Source organism: Salminus brasiliensis, chromosome 17 (assembly GCF_030463535.1).
Source record: "Salminus brasiliensis chromosome 17, fSalBra1.hap2, whole genome shotgun sequence".
Lineage (NCBI taxonomy): Eukaryota > Metazoa > Chordata > Actinopteri > Characiformes > Bryconidae > Salminus > Salminus brasiliensis.
The window spans coordinates 1,226,043-1,248,910 of NC_132894.1; the positions used below are offsets into that span (position 1 = coordinate 1,226,043).

Consider the following 22,868-nt stretch of genomic DNA (forward strand, 5'->3'; position numbering starts at 1 on the left):
CTTTATTATGAAACCAAATGTTTAAACCAGTAAAAGCCAATCAGAAATCTTTATGACCATTAAACAGACATCTGCAGTGTTTTTTTTGTTTAGTTTCAGCAGCTTGTTTAAAGAAAACACACTGGAGTTAATTACCTTTCACACACAGTCGAGTACCTGACTGTGAAAATTGCTGCAGAAGCACGTTTTATTTCTACTGGCGTTTTCTCACGGCTTTACACCATGACTGACATGATTATGATTATGATCAGAGCAGGTCAACAGTATAGATGGTTTGGTAACTTTTATCAATAATTAATAAATAGTTCTGATCAGAGGAGGACGGGTCGGGTCCCCCTTGTGAGTCTTGGTTCCTCCCAAGGTTTCTTCCTTCAGCTCTGAGGGAGGTTCTCCTTGCCACTGTCTCCGTTGGGGCTCACTGGGGGTCTTGGATCCTTCATGTCTTTTGTTATTTCTTTTTTTCTGTTTTTTAATAATTACTAATTATGTAAAGCTGCTTTGTGACGACAACAGTTGTAAAAATCTATACAAATAAATTTGACTTGACTCTAAAATGTGAATTTAAACACCAGTTAAAAGCTGTTTGGCGAAGCTTAGCAAGATTATGCTTCCCCATCTGCACTGCGGCAATTTTTATTTTTTCAGCTCTGAAACTTTTAAAATCTGCAGCTCCTCATCCAGTCAATTCAGTTCTTTCAAGCTTATTAAATCTTATTTGGGAAAAGATATATAAAAAAAAAAAACTTTTAAAAAGTAGAACTAAATATCATGATTTATAGTTGTCTATCCTGTATTTAAGTGTTAAGAGTTGATATCAGTATTAGTACTCTGGTATCAGTATCGTAAAGTGGTATCGATGCATCCCTATTAAACACAGCTACTCAAATACTCCCTCATACAGTGATTTTATTCAAAATTTGCTGCACTTTATCCAAATAAACATAACTAATTACACTGTTTATAATAAAATGTGCAGTTGGTCTGAGAACACATTTTGATAGATTGAATTTGTTTGTATAATACTAAACTTGGTTTAAATATTAAATATAAATATAAAATATTAGCTTTTTTTTTTACAGTGAAGCAATACAAAGCAAAAATCTGATTAAACACTCCTCAAACATCACCAAACACCCCTCACACCTCTCAGAGAATCGTCTAGGCGTGGTCATAATATGCTAATGAACGTGTCTGACTGACAGCCCTCTATCACTGAACAGACTTTGTTTATGTTACCATGGCAACGCTCTCAGCATTCAGACAGAGGATGGGTGTTTTTTTTAGCTTTGTTTGCAGATTTTACAGATCTTTAGGGTTTACTGAGGTTCTGATATCTGGAACCGAGATACTGCCCTTATATCGATACAAGCTCGAGCTGCCAGTCGCCTCTTTGTTTCCATGCTTCTTCAACACACTGTGCTGGTAGGATGCTGTACCAGTAGACAGTGGGCAGAGGATCTCCCCGGCTACGGTACTGGGCTGGGACCTCCAGAAGTGGAAAGGCAATGGGCGCCACGCGTGAGGGATGACTGGGTACGTGGAGCAGCAGAGTCGTTACTCAAGCTACTGGTCAATCTTACTTACAGGTTTTATGGAGATGATAAAGTAAAGGCAGACCTAGCAGAGAACCAATGATCTACAACTTTCTGTAAATTTTATTAACTCAGAACCCTTCTTACTGACAGCCTGACCCCATCACTCATGTCCCCGACCCCTCCAGCACAATGTGGCTAATGAGGAATGTCAAGATCATGATGAATTGTGTTGAATGTGATGAAATATCACTGAAGCATGATGCCACACATGTTGAGACACAAAAGCTAATATGGAAATAAATGAGACACTAAAGCTATTCTGCAAACAAGGAACTTTGTGGGATTTGAGAGAGCACAAATTAAAAAGGCTTTCAGGTGCTTAACAGAAGCCTCCACTCCAAGCATCTTCCTGCCAAAGCAATGAACTTGTTTCAACTTGACGATTACATTACAGCGCCTTCTCCAATTCAATCTGACCTCTGGAAAAACAACACTCTGCCTGCTATCTAGAAAAGAAACACTCCTGTAAATCCAAAGTGTGCGCAGAAAAATGACGAATGCAAATAAACTAGCAAAATGATCCGCCATCAAAGATTTCATTACATGCTCCATAAAGACGATAATCTACTTAAGCAGACTGGCGAAGACTACATAATTAATCCCACAAGCAGATGGAAATAGAAGGTGGTGGCACACAGTCTCAGCAAAGGGAAAAGAAGAAGAATATTAATATAAACTTTGGAGGAGATCCAGTGATTTGTCTCAGTAACAGTGAGTCTAAAAGGAGGCCTCTTCTCAAGATGTTTCATGCTCATTACCAGGCCTGAGGTCGTACAGTTTCCTTCCACAGGGCTGGTGTGCTTCAGCGGATCATACAATAACACACACAACGCACATTTCTGATTTCATACATCTAATACGTGTTGAACCAGCTGAACTGAAGCGCATTAAAAAAGCTTTACATGCCTACAAAAGCTTCCTCTGGCTGATTATCACTGTTGGATGGACCCACCGGTGATGACCTTTAGTTTTAACATGCATCACACCCACTTAACGAAGTGTGTCTAATCTTACTTGTTGTATTTTCTCTCTTCTGAAAAGAAACAATGATTTAATCCATATTTTAGCAGCTTTTTCAAAGACAGAGCTGCTCTCCACAGAGAAGCTTTCAGTCTTATTTTAAGCCCTGGCTGAAAGGAACAGCACATTTGGCAGCACTTTTAGCCAGCAGAGAGGGAAAGGTTGAGAAAATGTCAGCTTCTTGCTTTTGTATGTAAAATACTACAGAACCAACTAGGCCTAATTTTAAAAATAAAGAAATAAATAAAATCTCATATATATCTATCTATATATATATATATATATATATATATATATATATATATATATATATATATATATATATATATATATATATAGTCATGGAAAGATCAGATCACTATTACTGGTACAAGAATCTGTAGGAAAACAGTAGTAGGTACAAACACAAACACAGCTTTCCCCGTGGCAGACTAGGGTTCAGTGCCCTGGCTGGACAAGTACACCGCTCAAAACCAATACGAGTCTTTGGGCAAGACTCCAGACTAACTCTACATTCTCCCACCTGTGTAACATGATTCACGTGTAAGAGCTCTGGATAGCAGCGCGAGACCAACTGAACACTTTAGTAAATGGAAATGTGGTCAAAATATATAGATATATAACATAATCAGATAATATCACGTCACATATCAGCTTTCCACATGAATCACTGCTATTTAAGGACACTATGCGATTTGCAGATCACTGCTATCACGCAAAAACCTTGTCTCTTAATTTTTGCAATTTTTCAATTTCACATAAATGCAAATCTATCTGTTGTTCTTTATATCGTGGCCAAATTTCATGATGAATAGACCAATAAAAATGCTCCAAAATGACTAAATGTTTAAATCTTTACATTGCCTTCCATAAGTAAGTTAAGAAAGTTTTAAAGCAGGGAGAGAAAACAATATTCTGGCAACTAGCAACGGCACAATTACTTAGGATTCAATCAGCAAGGTTAGGTTCACTGCTCTCAATCCTGGCTAACCTGACCTTGTAATGAGAAACCAGAAAGCTGCTCCGCTGGGTACTCCTCGTTGTGCTTTTTGGCAAGGTGGCACTTAACCCCCCACTGCCCCAGGTAGCACTGCTCTGCTGGTGAACCTGTGCTGCTCCTAGGCTGGACATAGTTATGTAACAACATCATGACCAAACCGTTGCAAATGTACCACTAAAGTGCACCAAAACAACTGAATTCGGAGATCCATTATGTACATGTACAAGCTCTGGATGAGAGACTCAGACATGTGCTGTAGATGGAAATGAAAGGGACGTTACTGGACATCACTGTCTTCAGCGATATCCAAAAGTGTGTTGACATCAACAGCTTGCCTGGAAACCCGTTCACTTAATAATTTCACAATAAAGTTCTTTAAATGATTCTTGGTTTGAATGGTAGAGTCAAGAGACTAAATTCAGGCTCTTTTCGTTATGCAGATATATGCTTCACATCTGGGTGTTTACCAAAAAAAACGATTCCTTAGAAAACAAACCATCTAAACTTTCTTTAAGGAACCGAAACGTCTCTGCAATGGCACCGCTCCAAAGAAGCCTTTTTGTCACCTTCATTTTTAAGAGCGTATGAAAAATGCATCCTTTTCTTTTCTTCTTTTTCTTTTCTTATTCAAATGTCAGCAACCGCTCAAAGCTCTGCTTCACAATGCAAGTGGCCTAATGGAGATCACCTGAAATGAGCCCTCCCTGTTAAATCATTCCGGTCCTGTCCACCCTGGCAACTCTATTTTACAACGCGGCCTTGTGTCCAAGTGTCATGGTCCATTATTCAAATCCACATCACGCTCCAAAAAAAGCAGGGAGAGAAAACGGGCTGATTTACAGCATCAATATTCTGGCAACTAGCAACGGCACAATTACTTAGGATTCAATCAGCATCGTAATCAATAGCAAGTGGAGACAGAGCCATTAATAAATTCAACGTTGGCAGGCACGGGAACCCGTCTGCCTCTCCCGGCGGGCTTTTCCTTTTTTTATTAATAGCATCGCGGCGGCTATATCAATATCGTTATGTCCGAGCCGTGTGGGAGAATACTGCAAATTTAATTAATGAAGGGCTGAATTATACGCCGTCTCTGCAGAACCCGTCCTACGCGGTGAGAACTGTGGCTTTGGGTTAGGGAACCGGAACAGTGGAATTTACACTGCCCGGCGAGAGCAGACAGCCTGGTGTAAATACATATGAAACACAATTACCCTCTGCTCTTTCACTATTGCTCTCTCACTCTCCCTCAGTATTGATCACACTGTATTTCAACCCTCACTCATTGGAAAAGCAGTGAATTACTATTGATTTGCATGTAAAGAGAAAAAAAACATCTTTGGTCAAAGTGTCCCACCATCTCTCTAAATTCCTGAGATCAGTATACGAACAACACTCGGCCTCAATAATGCGCCTTTTAGAAGAGTAAAGCGAGCCCCCCAGCCACAGGCTCATGTGAGATGCGAGTGAGCTTGGCTCTGTGGAGAGTAGCGATGGGGGCGCTCGAGGGGGAGGAAGGGTTACAGTAGCGGAGTCGAGAGAAAATTGATTTTGGCAGGTCAGGACCACGAGCACAATAGGGCAGTCAGGAATGCCCTCACCTCCAGCTGACCTCCATGCAGCCTGCAACACCATCATGATGAGAATCCAGTAGGTCTATTTACAGAGCTTATATTCTTGAGCTTTTTATCTGACATTCATTACAAATGGTCTATGAGAGAGGGGTGAAGCATGACAGGATAGGGTTAAATACCTTAAAGGAACAGTTCAGAAGAAAATCGAATGTTCCCCTTATTCCAAAATGTAGGCATGAGAGGGGTCTGAATTTTGCTTCTTTGGTTTTGAAGATGATCTACGAGTACACAGGCTCACAAGTGTAAACGAAATAAATGGGACTGCAAGTTGCTGAACATCACTGTTCTCAGCAATAGTGAAAACTGTGTTGACATCAACAGCAAGTCATTCACGTAAAAATAAGCTTCTTTAAATGATTATTATTTTGGATGCACGTGTCAAAAGACAAAATTCAGGACCTTTTTATGACCTACAAGGCTTAAGGACTATTAGGGTAGGATTAAATTAACATGGGTTTCGGGGTCTCCTTCAGGGGGGCTTCTCTGTAATTGTACTTACATGAGGACTGGTCCTTCTGTGAGAAAATGACAGACTGAATTACCTGTAGTTCACTGAACTGATCATTTTAACATGTCCAGATTCACACGTCACATCAAACCCTGGGAAAATGTTTAGTCTGGCCGCTGATACCTGCTGTATTTAGTCTCTGAGCAGTAAGACCCTCCAGTAGATATTAAACACTTTCCGAATCGTGAAATAAATGAAAAGTAAATCAGACGTTGGAACTGAAATAACAGCCAGAATCTCTTTGACCATTTGGACACAGCTGTTGTTGATTGTGTGACACGGAGATAAAAGCTTCAGGCTCGAAACTCACTCCTCCTCTGATAATATTAATGTGTAAAGTTTTATTACAGACGTCCACCTGATCAACTAATCCAATCAAAATATTCAAATACTGTACAGACATTCCTCCTTCCCCATACCAAAAAAAGTGACAGGACTAGAGATGAGGCTGCAGGCTACAGCACACTGATGCATCAGAATCAGAAATACTGTATTGATCCCAGGAGAGAAATTGCAGTTGTTACAGTTGCAGCCGTTCATGTAAGAATAAACACTCTATAAATAAACACTTTATAAAATAAAAATAAATTAGAATAAATAAACAAGATAAACAAGAAAAATTAAGAAAATTTAAAATATGTACATATGTATAAATTATATAAATAGAGTAAAGAATAAAGTAAAGAAGTAAAGAATATGGTAAATATTAATAATATAATACCACTAACATCTTATTGTTAACATCTTATTCAACCACAAATCCACTGATGGTTATGTTGGGCTTAACTTAACATTTCCGAAGAGAAAGGCGGTCAGTCTAAACTCAGCGTCCGTTTTCACCTCAGGTAACATTATTAGCCAATCACACCGTATTTCCTCCCACTTATTAGCCTGTAAACAGTGAGTCTGAATGCCGTTCAAAGTTTATCAGATTAAATTCGTACAAGCAGAGAGCAAAATTTACGTGAATGTCCTGTTTATCATTGCTTCTCTGGCTGCTTCCTATGCGCTATATCAGCCCTTTGTGCTACCTTCTACCTGGTGCCAGATACTGTCTGGCAGTGAGGCACAGAGCTTCTCTTCGAATGTGCAGTTCTTCGTTCTTTGGGCTCAACAGATAAGAAAGTCAGACCAAAAAGGGAATACGCAGACTCCATACCACCTTCTGGTGGAGTTCAGGTGTTCACATTTTCCACCACATACTGCTAATTTCTGTCCTTTCTCCAGCGTAACACACATGACCTGGCTCATGAAGTGGGTAACTGTGATCTAATGGTTAAAATCAAGTGTGCTGGAACGTCACCAGACAGTCTGGTGGGTCTCATCGAAGGACCGCCTACTTTGACAGGAAGGCATCTGAGAGGAGGAGACATCTGACTGACATGCAGCACAGCCAGCAACTGCTGGTTTTTCATGAAGGGTAGAAACTGCAGACTGTGAAAGCAGTGCCGCCCGTGAGAAACACATGATGTGAACTTTTTGTGCACATATTGAGTGATATTGGGAGTATAACAGATACAATTGTGGAAAGATCATTGGCAAATAACATACATTAGACAGTCTGTGTACCTCTGTGTTAGTGGAGCGTCTGAGGCTGAGACTATGTGCACTGTTTGAGGTCTCCAGCACCAGAATTGAGAAGCTCAGGGTTGGGCTATGGAGGAATGTGATGGATTAAACGTACCTAATGAACCAGAGCACCACCCCTCCAACCTTGACTAAAGCGCTACACAAATCCTCAGGTGTACAGTCAAGTCGTTTCTTCTTTTGAAGTAAAACTGCTCAAATTAATGACGGATATCAGACAGGCGGACGGACGGACACACAGTGTGATTGATGGGGCTTTCGGGGTATGCCTCCTACTTTGTCAAGAGAGTTGTGTTTTTGACAGAGCCAACAATAGCGTCTTTAGCATGGGAACATTCCAACCAGTGACCATACTTGGCTTGAGAACCAGCGCACCTCCAAGAACAACATGAGGGAAAAAATTGAGCTTTTCAAACACGTACAAATACAACACAGCCCAAAGAAATGCCAGGGCTCTATCGAGTAATCTGCCTCCCAGAATCTATAGCCGTAATGGAAGTGCTTCAATTGGTTGCGGCATTACAAGGCAATAAGAGATTCTGCTGCTCGTTGCTCACAGCACTGCTGGAAAACAGTTGCATCGTTTTCGGTGAGATGTGAACACAAATTGCACATTGTTTTCTTTGGACCGTTCCCATGAGCTCCACTCTAAAAGCTTCAGACACTTACAGCCATTCACATGAAATTACACAAGCTCTTGTTACAACAGCAAAGATGAGCAAGTGCAAGCTGGAAGGATGCAGCAGGCTGTGTGCAGAGCAACGGTGTACTACAGGGTTTTAGAAGTTAGCACTATCGATAGCTAACTAAGTCACCTCATTTGAGTGTTTTCCTGGGATAGCAAATATAGAAAACCGTAACTTCCTGCTGACAGAATGGATTGTCCCCTTATCTAATCGCTTACAGCTTCTTTACAGTACTTCACTACTTCTTTTCTGACCCATAGTTTGAATATTACAGGCAAATCTCCTCCTGCAGGCTCTCCAGGCCCTCAACCTGGATAATAATTAGGTTTATAATAATAATTATAATAATAATAATAATAATACATAATAATTAAATATAATAATGAATATAATACAAATAATTAAAATAAATAACATTATTATGTATATATATAATAATTTCTTATCTCTATATACACAGATTCAGCCATGACATTAGCACTACCTGCCTAATAATGAGTGGTTCCCCTTGTGCTGCCACAACAGATCTGACCATTCAAGCCAGGGACTCCACAAGACCTCTGAAGGTGTCCTTTGGTACCAGAATCCTATTAAGTCCAGTAAGTTGTGAGGTGGGACCTCCATGAGCATCAGTGAGTCTTGGGGCCCATGACCCTGTTGCCGATTCACCAGTTCCTTGGATCACTTTAATAGATACTGATCAGTGCATACAGGAACACCCTACAAGACCTGCCTGGTGTTCTGAAGATGTTCTGACCCAGTCGTCTAGAACATCACAGTCTGGTTCTTGTCTCCGATTCTTAAGCTTGTCCATTTTTCCTGCTTCATCACCTTTATCACCTTCAAGTACCGACTGTTGCATGGATGCCACTGTAGATGAAGATAATCAAGGTTTTTCCACTTCAGCTGTACTAATGTTATGGCTGATTGGTGTATTTATATTATATTTTAATCTCTATATTTATCTTATCATCATCTTGTTTTTATGAGACTGGACAGTCATCAAAGCGTTTCACCGCTGTGTATGGATGTGTATGTGTGCGTATGATCTCTTTGCCTTTTCATCTTCACCATAATACCATTCATTCATTCAGCCAGTAATGGTGCATGCCTTCTCAGTACCTGTTCTAGACTGCAAAAGGTAACCATAGAAATGGGTGTAGTAACCATGGAAATATACTCATATATCAGTGGTGTAGTTCTAATTGGATTTTATAAAATCACTCCACTCCATGTCCTGAAATGTTTGATAGAGTGGGTGATGCACGTCACTGTCTGTCCCCAACTGAAACCAACCCTATAATGCAGACAGAGAGAGAGAGAGAGCGCGCGTGTGATAGATAGACAGATACAGAAGGAGTCTTCTTCCTACCTTAGTGATGAGAATGCGGTAGCGTTCCAGCAGGAACTGGTCGTCCTGGCATCCAGATAGGAGCTGCCAGACTTCAGCCCGAAGTGCCTCAGGGACCCCAGGCCTCACCAGTGCAGACAGCCCCTTAGGCCGGGCGGACAGGTTCCCGTGCCTGACAGGCAGAAGACAGACGGCATCACTGCAGCACACCTCGACTTTCATTTCACTTTCACACAGCAGAAGCAGAGCAGAAGAGCCCGTCTTTGCAAGAAGGAAAACATGCACGCAGTCGACCAATCCAGCTTCTTACCAAATAAGATCGTTCATTCATTTATTTTGTCAAATGTTCATTCATTAATATATGCATATATTGCTTTCCTGACCCTGTAGAGAAGCACTGCCAATAGAATAGGACTCTCTGGAGCAGATCAACACTGGTGAACCTATTGGCACCATGCTGCCTAATGCCAGGCGTGGGCTAGAGGGGTATAAAAAAGCATTATACAAAGGATGGTGCTCCATCCAACACTGGGATAAAGTGAGGTGGTGATCATCTATCCAACACCCTGACCTAACTATCACACTTGTTACTGAATACAATCAAACCCACACAGCAATGCTCCTCCACAAATCTAGTAGAAAGCTTTTACCCTGGACAATAGAGACAGTCACTCCAATAAATGGGGCAGTGGTGGCTCTGGCTCTGGTGGCACACACACCGCTCTGGGTGTGTGTGTACTCACTGCCCCTAGTTCACTAGTGTGTGTGTGTGTGTGTGTTCACTACCACAGATGGGTTAAATGCGGAGGACACATTTCGCTGTACACTGTACAGTGACAAATACCTGCACCTTTACCTTTAAAAGCAGGATCAGCTCTTTTTAAAACCTTTAATTTTAGAAGAAACAATAAATGAGCAGATGTCCCATTACTTTTGTCCCGATAGTGTACCTGCAATCGACCCAGAACAGGTCTAAGCAAATTTTAAACCTAATAGAAGACTACATAAATAAGTCAGGACACTCCCAAGTGACTGTGGCATTGCCGCTCAGAGGTAAGCAGCGGGGATTTCTAAATGCAAATATGAATCGTTACAACATTTGGTAGAGTCTCTTATCCAATCATCAGGTGAGTGAATTCCTCCAGAGTGGGGAACCAAATGTCTGCCAGCCACATGGAGGACAGCGATGTCATGCACCGATATAGGCAAAGAAATCCACTTATATTTGTATATTAAAGTAATTGTAAACAAACAAACAAACAAGCAAGCAAACACACCTAATCGCATGAGCGCTCTCAGAATATCCACCAGGCTGCTTTAAGAGCCTTCTAAATACTTAGTGCCTGTTCAACAGTAAACACACTTGTATAATATAATAGGCTAAGTGCTACGCTGCAAATCATAGCAGTGTGTGTTTAGAAACATGCCAGGTTAGGACCCCAGAGTAATCACGCTAAGGCTCTGGGACAGTTCAGGCACTTTGCGTGTGTGCATGCTGAACTGCTCCACAACATCAGCAGCTTAAAGCATGCTATGGTGGGCGCTGTGTGCATCGTATGCATGGTCAAACCGCTGCCTTCCCAGGCTACTGCTACAAAAATAGACCCACGACAACGGAAACTGGCTATAACTGACACTGGGGGTCAGATTAGATTAGGATTTACTTGGCATTGAGCTACAAAACAAGGTCTGTCACAGTTATTACATGAGCTGATTTCAATTATCTAATGTGATCGCAATTGTTTTCCACAGATATTAGCATTCACAGTCACAGTGTGTACACAAGAAAAGGAAGTGGAATTGGGTGCAGATTATTAGTAAATAAGAGAAAGGTGAAAATGCATTCACTGAGGCACATAATGGGTCTCTGGCAAACAAGAAAGTGCCCGCCTGGTGCTTTAACATGTTTGGAGGGCAGCGGTGGGGAATGTTTGCTGATCTGAGCTGTGTTTATAGTCAGTTAAGAGCTACTAGGAATCGATAAGAATCTAAAAATCAATGGCTTGGACGGAAGACAGATAACCAGCCAATCTGTAGACAAGAAAATTAAATTGTTGATGGTTATTATTTATTTGGCAATTAGTTCTCAGCTAAAATGGCATTAAGATCTAGCTACTGATACATAATCAACAGCTCACAAGAACACATGATAGACATTTCTTTAGATCCACTATAAGACCATTGGCATCATTCTGTCTAATGCCAGGCGTGGGCTAGAGGGGTATAAAGCCCGCCAGCATTGAGGAGCTGTGTAGCAGTGGAAGAACTGTGTTCTCTGGAATGATGGTGGTGGAGCTCCATCCAGTACTTTTGAATGGGATGAGTTGGGGAGTTGAGGATGATGAGGTGAGGTGGTGATAATCATCCAACATCCTGACCTAACTAAAGCTCTCGTCACTGATTGCAATTAAATTCTCACAGAAATGCTCCTCCAACATCCAACAAAAGCAGGATCAGCTCTTTTTAATACCCTTGATTGCACAAGAAACAATGAATGTGCAGGTGTCCCAATACTTTTGTCCATGTAATGTATGTCGTCTTGTCCAGTCTGTGCACAGGCTCACTATAGTTTAGTAGGATGCTCCACAACTGGCTCCCTTCTATCTCACAGATAGAGGTGCTGCGATGAGACTCCAGTCTCTCCAGAGATGCCGTTTTGTTTAGAGCACATTCTCCATAAGGTCCACATTGTTGTCAAGGTGCTGACAGCGAATGGACTGGTTTCTAGGGAAACCCCTTTTAGCACGAGCTCCACGGGTTCTTTTCCAGGGCTGTCACTCTGAGGTGCGGGCTTCTGCCGAGAATCCAGGGGTGGCTGCAGCTAAAAGCTTTGTTCACAGTCACAGTGACAGTGGTCAGAGCGAAGACAAAATGGTCAAAATGCCTGGTAGTCACACTGAGAACTAGGTAGGAACTGTGGGTGTACACCATTTGCCGCGATGTAGAGATTCTACTGACCAATACCTTCCTTCTTTTTTTTTTTTTTTAAGATGTATGTTGTCTATTTGGATTAAGGAAATATTTTTTTTCCAATTATTAGTTTGACTCATCAAAAAAAGTTATTAAAAACACTGCGAGCCAATTTAGCCTCATTGTTTACTAGTACAAAGATTCAAATTGAACGGTCCTCTGTAATGCAATTTCTATTAGTAGAAACTCTCATTTCAGAAATCAAAATAATTCAGAATTTTTACTGGTAATAATATCAGAGAGCTACAGAACTGCAAAGCCATTCTGACTAGTTTTATTACCAGGACCACAAATCCTTAATGTCATTTTGACTATTTATATATTAGCATTGATTTACATAACATGTCACATGTGCTTACTTGTAATTACATTTTTAATACTAAAAACTCCAGTTACAAATATCAGCAATTATGTTCTTTACATGTAAAAAATGTTATTCCAGATTTACACTAGATGTACTAGAATTCTTACTAGTAAAACGTCCAGGTCCTCTAACTAGTACAAATGCTAATTCAAGATATCTCTAATGCTGTTTTGACCAGCAGTAATATGCATTAAAAGTGCAGTTTTAAAAATAATAACACTTAATATTAATGCAGTGTTTTAATTAGTTTTTAATAATCTGAATTCCTGTGGACATATCTGGAACTACAGTTTCTGCTTCTAAAAATGCAATTATAGATCAGAGAGTGAAATTCTATGTAAATCATATGGTCAATGGTAAAATAGGACTAGTCACAATTGCATCAACGCTATGTCATCCTGCTTATGTGACTGTGAGTATGGCTTAATACATCTACAGATCTGAAATTATTACTAGTAAACGTTTCATAGCTAATATCTGAAATGAGAATTTCTACTAGTAAAAACTGCATTGCAGAGATCTCGAGTCAGCTTTTTGTTACGGCTTGTATCGCTGGTGTGATTTTGGGTTAAAATAGATTGTCATAATTGTGAAACACTCTTAAAAATAAAGGTGCTACAAACAGTTCTTTGAGAGATGCTATAGAAGAACCCATTTTGGTTCCATAAAGAACTGTGTTTGTACTCCCTTTGTAGGCATTTCCAAGTGAAACAGGATTTGATTGGACAGTGAAAGACAGGCATTTCAAAACAAGCATTTTTATTTATTGACAGCTCATCAAAATTCTAGCCGGACGCTGATCTGCAGTCAACTGAGGATGAGAACCTGCCGGCTTCAATACCACACTGACCTTTATGGTGGATGTGTGTGTGGGGGCTGTGTGTGTGTGTGTGGGGGGGGGGGGGGGGGTTACTGATGGAGGAGAAGAAGGAGAAGAAGAGGGCTTTCATTCCAGGAGCTGGATTGTATGTATTTGAGCCGGCACAAACGGCTGCCAGTGAGGGTAACGACTGGTGTTGGTGCTTGATGACAGGTAGGTGGTAGATGGAGAGAACCCACACTGTGATATTATTGGTTAATGTAGTTGCACCCACCCCCTTGTGATCACCTACGCCAGACAAATATCAGAAGTGTTCAGACGTGCTCAAAGAATGCCATTATCTATTGGATTGTGCTTAACATGATTAAGGAGGCTAACGAAGTTAAACAAAGTACTATTTTAATTTCAGGCTGACTTTAAATGATTTTTGCTAAACAGGCAAATAATGCTCATTAAATTACACTCTTTTTATTTACTGTAGATGTCAGTAACGATAGCAACGATGGATAAACTGCTTTGAGAGAAGAAGGTTCACAATATCATTTTAAATATTTGCAATTTATAGGACCAATCAATGTCTTTAATGAGGGTGTCAGAATGACAGAATTCAGCTTATAACTCTATGTTAAACACCTCTGTACCCAATAATAAAAGGAATGGGGTAATTAAATTCTGGCTTTATCTTTCCAGGCCATGTCGAGTGTTTGCTTTTGTATGGTCTAAACTGCATTGTTGAAGAGGCTGAGAGGAAAAAAAGATCTGCAGCTGAACTGGAATTGAGTACATAATGAACTGAATAGCAATGCTAGCACGGAGCCTTCTAGTTCATAGGTAACAGCATTGTGGTTCCTGAATTCTCTAAGCTGTTCAAACTGTCCAGCTTTGAGTTACACATCAATATCAACACACCACCAAATGCTGGGAAGCTCAGTGGAATGGTGTTTGAGCAAACAGCCCAGCAGCATTTAAGAAGATCTGTGAAAGGTACCCAGGCTTCTCTTAAGCTGACACCTCCGTACGCTCTAGTAGGTCCTTTATTTCTGCAGTTACCTGAACCTTTCTAACAGCCAACCCAAGCCAAGACTAACACTAACTTGGGATTAATCATGTAAACAGTTGGTGTAAGGCTGTCCTCACTTACCATCTGTTAAGGATTCCACCCCAGGACTCCAGAATCTTCTCAGGGCAGTCTTTAGACACGTCTCCGGTCCCACTGGAGATTTCACTGTCACTATCTGTGAGTAGAGAGGGATGGGAAAGGGGATTAGTACATTCTGTTTGATCAAATTTAGGCAAGCAATAATATCTCAATATCTGAAAGCATTTACACAATGTGCACCACAACACTGTTATTTCCTCATCAGGTTTGATAGGAGTTCACACACACAAAAAATATGTACTTTCATGCACATCACATCACTACATCCAATTAAGCAGGATCAATTACAATGTGTATGGACTCCAGATTCAACAGCAGACAGTTTAGACAGTTTCACGTATATACACATATGGCACTATGAGCACTATTTAGGCACAAGGTTATTCAAAGTGTTTTACAAATAGATAGAAATACTATATTATAAAACTTACTTATAAAACTATATAGATAGATAGATAGATATATAGATAGATCAGCAGCAGCAAAATTAAACAAGAGAGCAGGATAATAAAGGCACTTAAAATAGTAGTAAGTAGTTATTATAGAATAACACTTACTAATATCTCTTTATAACAAACACATGCAGTTAAACAGTGTTATTTAGATACTAATGATGCCCATAAAACCCTCAAAAAGCGACAACTGAGGATACTCTGGGATGGAGGACGCTTTGTTCTTTCAGAATACAAAAGATGTGTCATCAAGAGAAATAATTAAATAACACAGGAATATGACAAAATCCTGCACCTAACAACTAGGATACACATGGTGCTCAGACCATTCCCTTCACCCATGTTCTAATCACCCACTACAGAGCTAGCTCTATCAGGTAGGCCCCTCCCTTCGTCAGTATTTCGCTGAATTAAGCTCATTTATTATCTCTCATCCTCCTGTGCTGCTGTGGCTGTTCACGGATCAGAGGTGGTGCAACATCTCCATTATCATCTCTCGTTGAACATTTAGCTGGTTGAGGTAAAATATTACAGGAAGAGGACAAGATCCTGCACCTGCACCAGCACCTGCACCCACCCCCTACACCCATACTCTAATCACCCTCCACATCGCGAGTTCTTCACAGGGGTCATCAGGTGTTAGTGATTCGCTAAATTAAGCCCACTACGCCTCCAGAAGGCTCAATAGTGAAGTCTGCCGTCCCAGACCCAAAAACCTCCAGGCTGACTTCACAGGATTTTACTCATAACCTCATTACCACTGTACCAACAGCAGATGTACAAAACAGCCTACCCTGACCACCATGCTCCACCTTCCATCGCACACTGCCCTTCTCTACCCCATCTCAGCCCTTCTTTCCCACAACCACAGACCAGATCTTTCAATTACTTTTTTGAAGTAAACATCTGTCCAATGCCAATCACGAGGAGTAACCGTGGCCTGAAGGTTACATAAGAGGGCTTGGGACAGTAGGTCAGACGTTTGCGCCCAAGGACCAGCATTCAGTGTGTGAGTGTGAGTGAGCGTTCGCTGGTATGGGTGGTTTAAATGTGATTTAATGATGATTTAAAGGCTGAATTTTGATGTATTTGTGTTCGATGATGATAAAGCCACATTATGTAGCCATTCCAGGCTCGGCACGTAACATTAGTGAAGAGGGCATCTCTCAGCTTGAAAAATGCACTGGTGCCACGAGGGAGGACCTAGAAGCATGACTGGTCTTCACTGAAGTGAATTACATTCTCCACCTTAATCATTTTTACAACATTATCCTCCAATCTACCAATTCTGAAATGATTGTGCATTCCCAGTGATAGCGATATTACATCATCACATCACCCACTCCTCATCCTCATCAGATCAAAGCTGATCTAGCTCTGTAATGTGGTGCCCCTACCCCATTTCCCCAGACAGATAACACAGTACTTCGTAGGTCCCTTCGAGGCCAGTGTGACCGTGAGCATTGTAGCTGCAGTCTGTGTGAGTGGGTGCTAAGATCCACAGCTCTAGGCTGAGCACTCAGCTCTCATTTTCAGCACAGTCAGGGCTCTGGACCTCCAGTGAGCCCTGGCCCAGAGACTGACTAATACACACTCACAACCTGAGAGCATGTGTGCAGAGCGAGAGATCTAGAGATCGAGAGAGAGATGCAGAGGCGTTTAAAAAGATTCTCAATGACCATTAAACCCAAATATGATCCAAACTTAAACTTTTAAAAATGAAGATGCCAGAAGAGTTATTTAAACTATTGCCATAACGAGCTCAGAGTGGCTGAGCAGTCTAATACGCTTATGGCTGGAGGTTGAGAGTTTGAATACAGAGCCAAAAGCGATGCCATCAGCAGCCAGAGTCTGAGAGAGCACAATCGGTCATGCTCTCTCCGGGTGGGTAGATGGCGCTCTAAAAGCATCTGTTAACAGCGTCTGCGCGGCAGAGCTAGCTTGCTTTCCTCCAAGCGTGCCAGGGACCTGGCAATGGTTCAAAAAGAGGTGTGGCCGGCTTAGGGCAGAGGTGGCTCAGCGGTAAGAGCACCAGGCAACTGATGAAAAGGTTGTGGGTTTGATACCCGGGCTCAGCAAGTTGCCACCCTTGAGCAAGGCCTTTAACCCCCTCTGCTCCATGGGCAAGTATTTGAGTACTGATTGACAAAATATAAATCCAACACCTTTCCCTCAGTTGCTCCTGCTTCTGTTGGGGTAACTGCTGGATGATGATCATCGCCACCCCACCTCATCATCCCCAACTCATCCATCCAAAAGTACTGGATGGAGCTCCTCCACCACCATCATTCCAGAGAACACAGTTCTTCCACTGCTCCACAGCTCCTCAATGCTGGGGGGCTTTATACCCCTCTAGCCCACGCCTGGCATTATTAGGCAGCATGGAGCCAATAGGGTCATGATGTTGATCTGCTCCAGACAGTCAAGAATGCATTCATTAGAAGGGGTGTCCACAAACATTTGGACATATTGCATAAAGACCAATGTAGTGAAAGGGTTGAAACCTGATACAGAGCAGCACAAAAGAAATGGGTGCACAGGTCACTGGACCGAGGGCTTTATTTGTGAGCCCATTAACAATCTTTATGACCTTCAGCAAAGTAGTCTGACACGGCTGCATCCTATTCACAAGAACCCCTGAGTGAGGGGACTGATCAGAGCAGGCGCTTTAGAAATGCATTTAAAGGGATTGCTCTCCAGCTTTAACACCACAAGGTCCTGCACTACACGGGGCGGAGGTGGGGAGGGAGGAAAAGGGAGCGTGAGAGGCCTTGAGAGCTGCTTATGTCTAAAGGTGAGAAAGCAGCTCAATGGCAGGTGTGGGTGGATGAATCTTCTTTTCCATCTCCCTTACAAAAAAACAAACAGCTCAGAATGGAGAGCCAGTTGGGGAGGGGAGTCCCTCCAAAGGGAAGAGTGTCTTTTTTTTATACTGGTCTCAGAGGGTCTCAGAACAAACAATGCGATAATAAGAACCAATCACAGTCAGGGGGAGGTCTCAGAACAAACAATGCGATAATAATGACCAATCACAATCAGGGGGAGGACTTAGAGAAAACAATGCAATGATAAGGACCAATCACAGTCAGGCGGAGGTCTCAGAGCAAACAATGCAATGATAAGGACCAATCACAGTTAAATACGTTTCTTCAGTTGTGTAATTTAGATTACCTCAGTCTCTCAGTATTGATCACATGCAGATCAAATGTCCAGATGTTTGAATGTATTAAAAAGGACAAAGGTTTTCATGGGGTGTCCTACTTTCTCACATGACTGTATGTGTACAAAGCTTTCTCTTTTTTGTCCTACAGAAAGGTTCCCACGTTCAGTTAAATGCAAGAAAAAAATCCCACTGAGGTTTCAAAGGGCAATTTTTCTAGAGGGTCAGACTTTAAAACCTGCAGTGCAAATTAGCATACTAATAACATGACCCACCTACCTACACTCCACTGCCTTCTGAAGAGCCTCAAATACTGAACATGAAGTACATTACAGGGCTTGTCGAGGGGAAAATGCAGAGCTTTTGCAATGGAAATCTGTCCCACATTGCCACTGACATGGGATGCTCTGGATGACAGTGTTCTGCTTTGTCATCACAATAAGAACCGGAGTCATTATTTATGCTTTCTAAAAGAAGACCTTGATCTTTCTCATGATTACATAATCAGATCTTAAAAAGTCTAAATCATTGATGGCCTTTAGTTTCACATGATAGGTTCAGGTTCAGAACTACTGTTAAGCAAGTATACTCTGCAGTTCTGCACAGGGTCCAAGCGTGCGGAGAGTCGGTCAGCAGTAGGTAGCAAAATGAAAGGCTATTCAACCAGCCAATACCACTTAACCAGATTGGAAGTGGTCAGTGTAAAGGGCTCTGGCTTGAAAGCACATCGGCTTTCACATCTTTAAAGGACAGCTAAAGCTGCATCCCGTCCACTGTGAGAGCGAAGCCTGCTCCAACATCCTCTCTTCCTCTCATCAGGGCCGCTTATTCTAGAACCAACTCAAGCCAGACTAGAAATTCTGGATCCACTGTGAGAGCGAAGCCTGAGATACTTGGAGATTCTAAAAACACACATGAATTCTAGCACAAACATGACATTTCTAGAGCCAACGGAAATGTCCAGACGCACACTGGAAATTCAAAAACTAGACATTTTAGAAACCCACTGAAATGTTTATAAGCATTCTAGACCAACATAAAAATTCTAAAATTATTTTTAATTATTAAAGCCACACTGGGAATGTGAGAGCCACACTGGGAATGTCTAGAATCACACGCTGTATTAAAAAAAAAAACAAAAAAAAAAACAACAACAACAAAACATTACGCACTGAAAAACACGCAGTAACAGACTGCTGGTGTATTTTCAGGATCTGAAAGCCAGCACTGACTAAATTAATGCTCACACTTTATTCGCAGTTGCCAAAACACAAGGGAGAAAATGCAAAGAGAGCAAATGTGTTCGCTACTGGTGAGATTCTGTGGGAAAAAAATCTGGACTGATGATCTCACTTACTTGAAATGCTGCCACTGAATAAAAAAAATTAACAAATGTTCTTGCTACAGCTAGTTCTGCAAAGGCAATCTGTTCCCTTTCCCCCTGCCTGCTCTCACAGTCTCAAAAGGCAATCTAAATAAGCCTAGAGACACGGCCATTTTTCTTGTAAATTGAACACCACAAAGCTTTGCGGGATCGGCGAAAGGGGGTACATTCTTCAATCAACTCACATATGGACGTGCAATTACTTTATCTCAGCGAAAGTGCATGTGGGGGGGGTAAGGGTGGTGGTGGGGGGGGGGTCCAGCATACCAGTTATTTTACCTGAGGAGCTCTCTTCCAAACAGAGACTGCAGGAGAAGGTGGTAAAATGGCTAAGAACACATCAGGACACACAGCAAGGTAAAGCACTTCTGCAGGGTGCTTGCAGAGACAGGTGAAGGGGTTGCCATACCTTCCTCCTGCTCTTCTTCCTCAGTGGGGGACTGCAGGCGGCCTCGTGCTCCTCCGTCCCGCTCAGAGTGCCTCTGGAGGCTCACCACCTCAAACATGACATCTCCCTGGCTGCCCTTCTCAATGCCCTATAAAACACACACACACACACACACACACACACACACACACACACACACACACACACACACACACACAGTAAACATAAATACAGACACACACAAGGCAAACAAGGGCACACACATGCATGCATACACATACACACGCATCTAGTAGATATGGCCATACAACTACACCTGCAAGATACCCAGTTCTGTACAGAGGCTTTAAGGAAAAATCTACCTCATCCTCAAGTGTTGGAGTATCATGACCCTGCATTTAGACCGTATCGAGCAGCACACTCTGAGAAAACCTGCTTATACTGTCCTCACGGGACACATCCTCAATGAAAACAGGGCTGTAGGACAGACATGGCCCCATCAATAACGGGTCAGAGTCGGGTATAAAAGCTGCACACCGCCGATCTACGGTGCCTTTTCAAGAGCACTCGCCATCCCAAAGTTAGCTTCACCTCTGCCGCCGCCGCAGGGGAAGCAGCAAAAAATATAATTACGCGTACAGGAGGAAATTAAAAGGAGCAGTGAGTGAGAAAAAGCCCTCTCGCCGAGCGGCCACTCCTGGGGAGCTCATCTGGTAATGGGGTTCACAGGGAGCCTGGCGCAATCAGAGCGGCAGATTACGTGCATCTCTTTCGCTCTCCTCCTCAGAGGTCATTCCTACCCCTGCCTTCTTCGCACCCCCTGAAATCGGCTTACATCGCTGCTGATACCGCCGTACTCGACTACACTTCACACTTTTAATGGAAACAAAAGCCAAATGCCACTTCAGTTTAATTCCCAAGCAGAAATGCACCTCAGGCAGAAAACAGCATTTAGCACAAATAATAACTCCTCACCAAATCCTTTACACCTAATCAACGGTGCCAACAAATACATAATAATAAAATAATGAAGAAGGCTGGGTTAGGTCTTGTGCTAACACCATAATATTATCTTTTAATTAGCTTTTAACTACAGCCCAGGCATTCTTCCACTCAGCAATGAAATAACTACGAAGGCAATCAGCCGAAGATGCGGGCAGCAGGCCCTAATTACTTCAGCATGATAATGAGAGCCAGGCCACTCATTAAGCCCCCAATAATACAAAGCTTCCATTTGCTGCTTCACAGCTTTCCAGGAGCCCAGTTAGAGCTCCCAGTCGCCATTAACAAAGACTCCTTTCTGCACCTAAGAGTCGCATTTTCTACTACACTTACAAAAAGTCATCAATGGATAACAACAGACCCAGTTACACTGGAAACACCAACACGCTGGAGGTATGGGTGGTGTAACAGATGCCTTATTGTGTCCTTAAGAAAAGAAAAATATACTGTATTTAAATATTATACTAAACAATATACTTATCAACCTTGTTTTTCCATTTTTGTCATCTGAATCTGGCAATTGTTCTATTGGGTAAAATGTAATGATAAATGGACCAATACAAATGCTCCATATGAAATATTACATATTGGAGTATAATGATACTGCATTTAGACCGTATCAGCCAACAAAAACTATATTACATATATGTTGTGTAAAATATATACAGACACACACACACACATTAGAGGTTGACAACACGACAATATTTCACTGTATCACAAGAAATGTGCTTATTGTGAAGTATTAGCATATTGTTTCATTGGAAAAAGCACAATCAGTCATGTTTATTTGGATGGATTATTATTATTATTATTATTATTATTATTATATTAACATTATAATACCATGCTTGAAAATCTCCCCCTACTGGTGCATTCTGACTGTGTGTCACAAATCACAATAAACATCATGTACTGTATTTATAGATCCTGATATAAGATTATATGATACAATATTCTTACCATTTAACCCCTATCACACACATATAGACATACATACATTTATTTAGACTGAGCTTTACTGCACACAGGTGCAAACAGGCTTTTAAAAAAGCACTTTACTAACGTCTGAGACTCTGATGTGAGAGAAATGTTTGTAAAAAGGTTGGATATAGTAATATCGTACCTGTTTGAGCTGGAGGTAAAATGTCTCAGAAAAGGTTTTTCTGCTGAAGTACCAGAACCTCTCATTGGCTGGATACACCCTGGCCAGCGCCTCCAGGAGGAACCGAACCGGCTCGACCACCTCAGTCACCACCAGGTCCACCGCCACGGTGAGATACACCTGCTTGTCTGGAAAAAAAGGAAAGGATTAAGAAATAAATAAATTAAATCATATATATATATATATATATATATATATATATATATATATATATATATATATATATATATATATATTTTTTTTTTTTTTTTTTTTTTTTTTTTTTTTTTTTTTTTTTTTGAGGTGTTTGTGGACACCTCTTCTAATGATTACTTTAAGTAGCACCCATTGCTGACACAGCTTGTCTTGTCCCTGTAGAGAAGTACTGCCAATAGAATAGGACTCTCTGCAGCAGATAATAAACATGACCCTATTGGCACCATGCTGCCTAATGTCACGCGTGGGCTATAGAGGGGTATAAAGCCCCCCAGCAATGAGCTGTGGAGCAGTGGAGGAGCTGTGTTCTCTGGAATGATGGTGGAGGAGCTCCATCCAGTACTTTTGGATGTGATGAGGTGGGGAGTTGGGGATGATGAGGTGAGGTGGTGATCATCATCCAACATCCTGACCTCACTCTTGTCGCT

The 22,868-nt window shown here is 41.5% G+C and overlaps 1 protein-coding gene across 4 annotated transcripts in view; it reads right to left on the bottom strand.

Annotated features, from left to right (window-relative positions):
• Positions 1 to 22,868, bottom strand: part of rabgap1l (RAB GTPase activating protein 1-like) — a 140,947-nt gene that overhangs the window by 94,991 nt on the left and 23,088 nt on the right. For all 4 annotated transcript variants that reach the window (XM_072659746.1, XM_072659747.1, XM_072659748.1 and 1 more), the window contains exons 10-13: positions 22,207 to 22,373; positions 20,100 to 20,226; positions 14,677 to 14,770; positions 9,403 to 9,553 (exon numbers count right to left, since the gene is read on the bottom strand). In XM_072659746.1, the coding sequence (XP_072515847.1) occupies positions 9,403 to 9,553; positions 14,677 to 14,770; positions 20,100 to 20,226; positions 22,207 to 22,373 (539 nt within the window). The remainder of the gene's footprint in view (positions 1 to 9,402; positions 9,554 to 14,676; positions 14,771 to 20,099; positions 20,227 to 22,206; positions 22,374 to 22,868) is intronic.